Here is a 10476-nt window from a genome sequence, read left to right on the forward strand (position 1 = left end):
CTGTATATTAATACAAAGATATGTGCATGTGTAGCATTCTGCACACTCACGCAATACTATATATGCAGGAGCTCAATGTTGTCGTGGTGACTGCATCGGGTGGTCTGCAGCACGTATTACAATCGATGGACAAAAACACTCACAAAGGTGACTAGCAATGCAATGAGTCAAATGCAAAATGATGTGCTGCTGAAGTGTGTTTTTCATATACATTACAGACTTTTAACAAAAAGACCAGCAACTGCTTGGCTACCGGTTTTTCCTTTGGCTTATACGACAAGGCGGGAACTTTCTGCAAGATACCATGCATCTGTGAGACGAACAAATTAAGTATACCTGCAAAATTTAATTAACCCTTCAATAAAGGCTTCTCAAACGAAATTGAGACAGCAGCACCAAAAGTACTCCGTGTTGAAGGTCACCGCACTTTTCTAAAATTTCGAAACACAATACTTTGAATCGCCTAGATTTTGCTTACAGTAAAACTTGAGCGACACAGGATATAAACAGCCAACGCTGGAGGACCACTTGTGATGACACAGTACGTGGTAAAGCAGCTGATTGCAGCCAGCACTGTGCTCCCAATAGCTCCAGAAGTATGATTCCAGACCCTACCACGTTGGTGTTTGAAATGATGCTGTGTAGTGCGTCACAGCGCATTACCCCTGGACAATGGCTGTTTGTACTCGAGGATTTAGCATACTGGAAGTTTTTCCACCTGAACTTGCATTAATTTAGAGCACGTTTCTTACCCGATTTTTACCCTGCCCCCCAATTTAGGAGAAATTATTTCTCCAAAACTTCAGGCTCTACTCATGACGCTGTGTACTACGTCGACACATATTACCCTGTGCAGTGTGAAATTTACCTCACAATTTATGCTAATATACACTAGTGTAGTGGAGCCCTGACATGACATTAGAAGACGATATGCAGCATCAGTTATTAGTCATAGAATATATAATTACAGTGATGTACGAGTTTTTATTTTATTTGCTTGTGTTGACTTGCTGCGTTTTTTAGCTGTTTGTGATTCGCAATAGCAAGGGTTCTCAGTGACAAATAAGGATTGCACCTTCAACATCGTCTTAAATATGTGACAACTGTTGACAGTTGTTAAACAGCACGCGTCATTTGAGCACATAACATTTTCTTGGAGACCCAGTTTGTTACACTTGGAGATACAGAGTTCCTCTGAAGGTGATCGACACGGTACATTAGTGTCCGCCGCGGCCGTGTCTCCTTGAATTGCCACTGGCTCCCTTAGTGGCGTTCTTTTGTGGGTTTCTTTGAGAATATTACGCGTGTTTTAGCTTGTTTGGCTAGTAGAGTGTGACTTGTGTAGTGTAAGCATTTTGTGTATTTAGTTTGTGCTACATTATATTGAAACTGTATTGAATTGTATCGAACTTGTACTACACAAGTTTAGTGGTTATATTAAATATCCTGATCAAAACATGCTGCAAAAGAAAGCTTTGTTATGCAAAGCTGCCAGAGCTTCACTCGCCATGCACTGGTCTCGTGCTATTCTCCAAAAGCAGTTTCTAAATCCACCAGCTCCCATGGCATAGTGGTTAGAATGATCGCTTTCCACGCGACAGGCAGGTGACACGGGTTCGAATCCAGTCACCGGCTGTGCTGTCTGAGGTTTTCCCTGGGTTTTCCGAAGACTTTCCAGACGAATGCCGGCACAGTTCCCCCTGAAGTCGGCCCAGGACGCACACTAACCCCTCTGTCCCCCACTCCTTCCTGTTGTCCTCTCTCCATCTGGCCACGTCTGTACGCCGCTCATAGCCACAGTTGCTTCGCGGCGCTAACACGGAATTTAAAAAAGTTTCTAAATCTGTACAGTGCACCAAAATATGTTTTGTGATGACATTAACTTGGGATGTCCAGTGGATATTTAAAGGACGTTACAATGTCCGGGATGTTAGCGACCTAATTTGGGCCAAGCCATGGATAGCCCACAGATATCCCGTGGACGTTGAGATATCTGAGACATCTGCAACTTATTTTGGCTATCACCAGGACGTTTGTGGTTTGGTTTGGTGGGCAACTATCCAACATCGTCTCGGCATGTCGATGAAAACGAGAGGATGCGACTATGCGACTGCGATAGACTGCGACCATCGCGCTGAAGATGCCGTCATGGAGATTTCCACTCCCGATGAACGCATACGCGGGATCCTACGGCGCATGCTACTGGAGGTACCACGACATGTCACGATGACGTGTAGCGGATCCGGCCGTGGTCACGTCAAGTTGCTCGCTGTGCATGGAGGAAGGAAAGAGAGGAGGAGCCCTGTTGCTCTGAGAAGTGAAGCCGAGATTGGGAGCCACTCCAGTGACATCACCGCTCGTTTTCCGGTTTCGGTTACGTACATCTCTATGGGAGCCCCTAACGTATAGTTTCGAAATACTTGGAGAGGTGTGGTTGTAGCGCGCCGAAGTGGCCCCCAAAGTGGCGTGTGCAAAGCGACCTCATTGGGCTATTCAGGTAACGTGACCCTCTCGCGGCTCCAAAGAAGCTGCAGCTCATCTCCTATCTTCACGTCACTTGCCCCACGCTTCTTTCTTCTGTCGAAGAGCCGTTGAGGCGCCTCAGTCTCTTCTTTCCTCCATGTCGCTGTGTCTCCGCTCGGCAGCTCGCCACGGCGTGGCGCCAGCTGTCCTCTCTTCACCGCTCCGTTTAAATTCCCTCCCGAGAATACACTTCGCATGACGAAGGTGAAATTTTGGTTCTGGACTCAGAAAAAGGTTTTCTTTCTGATGAAAACGAAAAAAAAAAGAAATCATTTCATAGTCCCTTTAAACTCATAGCCATCCATCATCTTGCATGGCTATGAATCATGCTAAAATCCAGGTGCTAAATTATTGTAAGTGCAATACACAAGCTGTGCAAAGAGGTACCTCTAGTTAGTATCTTGGGTACTTGAAGGCTGTGGCAGTTTCTGTGGGGTAGGCTTGAAAGATCCTGTTCACTGCACAAGCTGGGATGACCATCTTCTTGTTTTTCCCGAGCTTGTGCCAAACCCACCTTGCAATCTGGCGATACGCAGTGTATCTGTATTGTCTACACAGAAGTACATAAAATATAGTTTATGCAAATAAGTAACCAGTCAGTGTACAGGGTGTGTGCAGATGAACTTTAGTGACATTTGCGCATGCACTTAAGAGCCACTGCAAGTATATGCACACATCCTGTATATTAAACTACACATAGTGTATTCTTTTCGAAACCAAACATTTTACTTTTCACTGAATCAAATCAAATCTCTAGAAACCTAAGCGCAGGGCCAAACATAAAAAGGTGACTCAAGACACAGTACACTGACAATTGCACAACTTTAGCTGCCTATATTGCCTTTCCCCAGTTTACAGTTGTATTGTCTTTTTATGTGTTGCCCTGCACTGGAGTTTTTAGCGACTTTAGTGCAGGACTAAACCAAGTTTGACCGCCCAAAGTTTAACATCGTTCGACGAGAACACACGTGACTTACTTGTAAATATGCGCACTCAGAGGTTGGCGCTGCCCAAGGAGCTCAAAATATGAGGACAGTCGTATTGAGGCATAATAGTTGGAAATCTTTGTGGTTTGTAAGGCACTCGTACAGCGGTCATTCGGCACTGCTTTCGAGCTCCTTGCAGCGCAAGCATTCGACCTCCTTCGGCATTATGACACACGAGACGCACCGGTACCTTAAACAACAAGCACGCATTAAATATAAGGACAAGAAATTTACAGAGAACGTTTACATGTTCGATCATAGTGTACGCTACAAAGCTCATCCCTTACCAGTCTGTCGAAGACGGGCGATTGATGTTGTTTGCTTCATCTATGACTCAGCTCATAGCCACAGTTGCTTCGCGGCGCTAACACGGAATTTAAAAAAAAATCATCTGTGCCCGATGCTCGTGGACCTTTGACTTCGTCTCGCATTCGCGGCATCGGCGACGTTTCGAAAGCAAGGCTCCCGAACTGTTCAGCACGCAGAATGTCCTTCTCAATCGCAGAAAGGACAGAGAAAAGTTTCGGGTTCGAAGTCTCCGCATTTCTAGCTTCGACATCCATTTTGAAGATCGCTGTCCGGATGCCGCTCCTTCACTAACAAGAGAACTTCCGGTCCGGGCGCCCAATGAACATGAGCCTTGTGTTCGCGTCACGGCATAGAAATCATAAGGAGAGGCTAGACGCAAAGGTGGCGCTGGCTCTGCGTCAAAACGAGGGATGCGCCATATTGTGGCGGCCAGTGTTGCCATGTGCCAGTGCTGTCTGCGCCCTGTCCTTGGCAGCTCGGTTTCAATGGTGAATGTTGCTACTGTAATCAATTTACGAGGAAATAAATGTACAGTAAGCATAAAATAAACATGAAGTAAGTAATACTGCGGCCTTCCCGTGCTGTAATCACCTGTTCTAGAAAGAAAAGGCGGCCTTGAGTGCAAGGGGAAGCTAGCAGAGTTTCGGTTCCGGAATTGCCGACAGCCGCCCGCGGTTATCGGCTAAAGCTAATTACGCGGAGTGCGAGTTTGACGCTGGCTGCATCACAAGAAACAATGTGGCTGAAACAACTGACCAGACATCCTTCTGTCGTCATGGGGCCCTGACACCATAGAAATCATACGGATGATTCCTCATGATTTCTATGCCCGTCACTCTTACGTTAAACTTTTGGGTGGGACGACTTGTTTTCTTTTCTTTTTACACAATTAATACACATTGAAAAGACAACATATGAAAAGGGGAGTGTCACTGGAATAGCAAAGACAGCAGAAAGATTACATAATGTGAATTGGAATGATTTACGGGCTCGGCGCCCCCGGGGAAGAGGTGGTACCTCACAGCACAAGCTCGCCGAGAATTCTTCGGGGCTCTGACTTTCTTTCTTTTTAATGTAATGGCCTGCTTCCTGGAGATGGTGATTACAGTTTTGAAGCCAGTGCAAGGAAGCTTCCCAGGCCGCAGGATCGTGGTGAATATTGTCCTTCAATGTACACCGGCAATACCCACTATTCCCACTGTTGTTGTTGTCATGTCAGCTTTCTTCATTTGTAATAAGGTGTTTGGTGTTGGCTGGTGGACTTGCGAATCTTGCTGCATTGTATCTGGAGTTTTGCTTCCCGAATTGTGTTTGTGCTTCGGGCACAAGTCATGCCCATGTCATGCGCGCTTCCAAGGTGTCACACAAGACATTCTGCCATATCTAGAGTATCTTTCCACAGGTGAGTGTCATTATTCACTAACATTCCCTAACACCTTCATTGGAGACATAGAAATAATCAAATCATTATTTCTATTCATGGGCGATGGGAATTGTTGAGGTGCCATAGGTCATACTTCTGTCAATATTACAGGTTTCCCCACCATGACCCCATACTTTTGAGACAGTGGTTTCAAAGTGCATCTGAGCAGTCTTTTCACCCTTCTCAGACTCAAAGGATATGTTCCAAACACTTTGAGCCCTGTTGCTTTTACTTTAGCCACAACAAGAAATGGCTGAAGCCAGATGCTATCCCCACTATTTTCTCCTGGAAACAGGACAGAAGCACGGTAGTATATTAATTTCATTTTGTTGTGCAGAGAGTTCAATACACACTTTCGGGGTATTGGCAGCGTTTGCAACTGGTCGGGGGCCCATGATGTTCATTCTACACTTGTCCATGAAATATGCAGGAATGACACTCGAACAAGATGTGGTACATTACAATTTGTTTCATATGCAAAAAGTGGTATGGCCTTTGAATAACAGGACAGCCTCTTATGAAAGCTTGACAGCCTGAAATGCCTATCAAGAAAATAATTACTTACATTTGTTTTCTTACTTACTTGCATAATTACATCTTGTCAACTCTGGCAGGAGTAGGCAGTAATAACCAAGATGTTTATTATAGTACAAGTAAGTAACAGTTCCAGAAAAGTACTATTGTCACAGATATGCAATAGCTGTGACTGAGGTGTAACTAACGTGCAAGTTCAAAATCAATACCTCAATTTCAAGCATTATACAGTGAATGCTCTTTCAGTCAAACGCCACATTAGCTGAAACTTATGGTCAACTCAAACACACCATGGTGCACAGGGATATTGACTCTGTCGTAGAGTGCAGTCCACTAGTCGAATTACTGCTTTGCTCAAACAAGAAGTGCTGGATACTGGCTGTTGCAGTTACTAAATGTTTACTGTAGCACACAGTAAAGTGCACCTAAGAAATAGGTATTACAATGAACAAGCAAATACTGAAAACTGTTTAGTTGTACTGTGGTACAAAGCTTTACTATTAATGCTTGGCTCCACACTCTGGCGATACCTTCTTCTGAAGGTGATGAAGCGCTTTCACCTGTTTGCGAGGCACGGTGCCATATTCATGTCATTCCAGAGCAGATGACTGCAGTGTCCACAGCTTGTGAAATTAGGATTTAAAAAATTGTGAAAATGAGAGCGCTCAAGCAACAGATTTGAAAACATAGTCTCAACATGCATATAGGTGCGGTGAAATTCCTTCAAGTCAAAATGAATTGAGCAGAAGTCTGTTTTGGTTAATCACATTGTCATGAACAATGTAGCATAACTCTACCATAAAGTCTGCTACATACATCAAGAACATCTATTGGACCACTACAGCTCTGAGCCCGAACATATAATCTCACTGGTGAAAGTGATCATGAAGCGGTTCCTGCTGTTGAGGCTGCACGAACTGTCCCGCAAGGTAACAGAGAAATCCCAGAAGACCTACATCATGAGCAAGCTGACAAAACAAGTGCTCTTCATGAACCAGTGAGGCGGAGGTCACGACAAGACCAATAAACGAGTTCAACCAGTCATGCACGTTACATGTGCAAATTCTCCTTTAATATTTAGGCGCCAAGCGTCCTACGTTTACTCAAAATTTATGCTACAACTATGACAGCGCCTATCACCTTTAAGGCCTCCCATTTTCCTGTGTGTGTGTCTGCTTAGTGAAGAACGCCGAGCTCAATGGAGGTCACATATCAACCCAGATCACCGTTCATGCATTTTTCAATATGACAGAGTAGCTTACAATATCAAACTTCTTGCACAGACCAAGTTATATCGGTAACACGCACTGAAAATTTGTGTGTTGACGTTCCATCCCCGTAAGAAATTACGCAGCGTACACGTTTACAGACATTATTTGTCATGCTAGCACAACCTGCAGTTGAAACAGGTATACGAGACCTGACATAAAAGGCTAGCATGACGTTGCAGCGTACAATATTTGGAGAGGCACATTCGGGAGGCAGAAAAACGAATACGTACCTGCAGTGATGGGCAGTAACTACTCATGAGGTATATTAACTACAACTACTAACTACTTCCCTTAAAAGTAATTGGAATTACTAATTAACTACATCTTGCAAAAAGTAATTAAACTATATTTGTAACTACTACAAAGTAGTTTCAATTACTTTTCCAACTACTTTGTGGAAAATGGCTGTAAGAACAATAAAGGTGTCACTAATAAGTAATAATAGACAGCAATATCGGTTGAAGTAATAATTTAATTCGATGTACATTCGTAATGCGTTCACACCATCCTGGTGCCCCTGAGTCCCAAAGCGCTCACCTGTCTGCGGTCATAAATTGGTACAGAGCAGATACAAAACTCTTCTAGTGCTCCAGTGAGCTTCAAATTTTTCCAGAAGGCAATTCAACAAAACAAAGGAAAATATTTTCAGGCCTTCCTGTTCCTTTGGGCAAGTTGACTAACGAGGTGTTAACATAGTGAACTATTAAGAAAAATTGGCTGTTCAGCCCAAAGTCGCATTACAGTTTAAGCGAAGCCATCACCTTTGTAATGCCACATTACTATTCATCTGACATAACACTAGTCCAGTGCTCTAACTGAACTGGCATCGGTGACTCTGCACACAGCTTCCAAATTATATCACAAAAGCACCAATGCCTTGTGCTGGCTGTGCTTACGCTTGAATCAGATTCTTAGCGGACGAAGCCAGTGATCTCAGCACCACCATCTTTTCGAACAGTGTGTCCGAAATTCTGCACCTTCTCGGTGTCAATATCTGGCCAGCTAAGCTAAACAACCTTTCAACAACTGCACTACTGGGCAGTGAAGCGTTAAACTTGACAAAACATGCTTTCAAACAAGGGTAGGTGTGCAAAATTTTCGTATCTGTTCGCTTGTCCAAGAGGTACGACTCAAACTCTGACACAATCTTGTCATGCGTGGTTGATCCAACACGCATATCTTGCATGCATGTGTTGTCCACAAAACTGAACAAATTGTCATCGTCCTGGCTGTCCAATGTTGAGCTCTGACTCACTGTGTCCAATCCAAGGTCCATGCCCTCATTGTCATTCATTTGTTCACTCTTCCGGAGGACCTCTTCGATTGCTGCAATGACCTTTTCCTTTGTAGTAAGTTCGCCAGACTGCGAAATGCACGACATCTTGAACCTTGGTACCAACACGGTAGCAATTTTGTATTCATCACTTTGCAGGATGTCTCGGAATCTCTCATCGAGACTCACTTGCAGAACATTTATGAGGGGAACAACGATTTTGTACTTTACTTTACAGATGGCACTTAGCTTGGTTTTGATTCCGAGGACCATTGGGATCACATGCCCCAGGAAGCAGTCCTTTTCCCCTTGAAGCAATTTCATTGCAGCAGCCACTGGAGCCATCACCTTTACGTACGCTTCGAGAAAACAGAAATCGGACTCGGTCATTGAATCACCTTTCAGTTTCATTTCTGAGCTGCACTGTTTAACTTTGTCGATCCCAATGTCCAGCACGCGTTTCACAGCTTCAAAATCCGAAGACCACCTTGTAGATGTGGGGTTGATGAATGTTGTTCCTGTTACCCTGTGGACAATATCGGACATCTTTGTGCTCCGATGTACCGCATTTGACAAGGCCTGCACTTTTCCCATCGCTCTGTCATGTGCGCTCTTGTACGCCGGATTTGACCTTGCTTTGGGAGCATCCACCGAGGCGACTAAGTTGAGTAAATGATTTGCACACCTCTTTTGCGGAGGAAGCAGTGAAGTCAAACCAGCATCGTCGTCAGTAACACTGTTCAGCAATCCAAAAATTTCTTCGCATTCCACTGATTCAGACATGTCGGTGATATCTTCTTCATCCTCGTCACTTTCCTCAACAGTGGCTTCAGAAGTTGCAGAGTCTCTGCTGAACATACGAAATGCCTTTGCAAAATTTGCTGCGTTGTCAGTGACGCAGTCCTTGACCTTTTCCATGATACTGAATTCATTGTAGATGTCGATAAGCATTTCAGCAATCCTTTCAGCAGTGTGCTCATACTTAAATCGTCGGCATGCTATCACGAAACCCTTTCTCTCGAGGGAAGCTGCATCAACATAGTGAACTGTTACTCCCATATATGCCCGATGATGAGAGCTCCATACATCGGCTGTTGAAGACACCCACAGTGCGTTTGAGATTTCCTCAATTATCTCCGTTTTCTTTTCATAGAACATTGCTGTTATGCGCCGCACCACTGTTCTTCGACTTGGAATTGACAACCTAGGAGCCACTGTTCTGCAGAAGTTCTCAAATCCTGTTCTCTCAACTGTTGCAGTTGGCATCATGTCAGTGACTATCAGTTCTGTAACAGCTTTGTCAAATGCTTCTTGTGTTATCTTCTTGTCGCACGCATTTTCCACAATCTGGCACAGGCTCGCTTGTTTGCTGCCATGGGGACCCTGGTTCGAGTCAGCACTCCTTTGCGCACCGTCGACGTCCCCTTTCTTTTTTCGTCTCTTGCTGTTCTTTTGTCTCTCGTAGTCCGTGAACTGGACAGGATGTTGCTCCTGAGGATGAAGAGGAATAAAAATAATGGTCATATCGGAGCTCGTTGGGAAATTTGTCGGGCGAGAAACTGAAATCTTCCTCACAACGGGAACGTCAAGAGACCGTCACACAACCTAGTATGACTACTGGCGACAGACGCGTAGGAACAAAAAAGAAAAAGAGAAGAAAACGTCCTGCGAGCAGGTACGAGCAACATCTCACCACATACAGGCGTGCGCGCCATTTGCTACATCAACACAGGGTATGCATCGTCCAACGCCATTCAGAAACAAAGGAGCCGGGACATTTTTTATGGTTGACGCCTTGTAGATCACGACAACCAAATGTCTCAGCAAAGGTGCACGCGATGTAGTGAAAGAGGGTATTTGCAATGCGAACAGAAAATGGTAATCCTAAACGAATGTGCACTGCCGCGTTGCCATTAAAATAGGAGTTGCCGTTAATCGGTGGAAATTGTCTATAGCAAAGCACTTGAATACACAGATCATTTATTAACGCAAGTGAATTTACTCACCCGCACGTGTTTCAAGAAGTTACTGGAACTTCTCACGCTGCCGGACAACGTACGACAGGGGCAAAACCGGCACTCTGCAGTGAAGTTTGCGCTTCCCTCCTTGACCTTAACATTCTTGTAGCAGTACTCAATCACGAAGGAGTCCATCCCG

At 44.5% G+C, this 10476-nt stretch overlaps 1 protein-coding gene across 1 annotated transcript; it reads right to left on the reverse strand.

Annotated features, from left to right (window-relative positions):
• Positions 1–7938: 7938 nt before the first annotated feature.
• LOC135390921 (uncharacterized) lies at positions 7939–9843 on the reverse strand. The gene has a single exon (XM_064620909.1). The coding sequence runs from the start codon at positions 9841–9843 to the stop codon at positions 7939–7941; it is 1905 nt and encodes a 634-aa protein (XP_064476979.1).
• Between the last annotated feature and the right edge of the window lie 633 nt (positions 9844–10476).

This window comes from Ornithodoros turicata, chromosome 1 (assembly GCF_037126465.1).
Source record: "Ornithodoros turicata isolate Travis chromosome 1, ASM3712646v1, whole genome shotgun sequence".
Lineage (NCBI taxonomy): Eukaryota > Metazoa > Arthropoda > Arachnida > Ixodida > Argasidae > Ornithodoros > Ornithodoros turicata.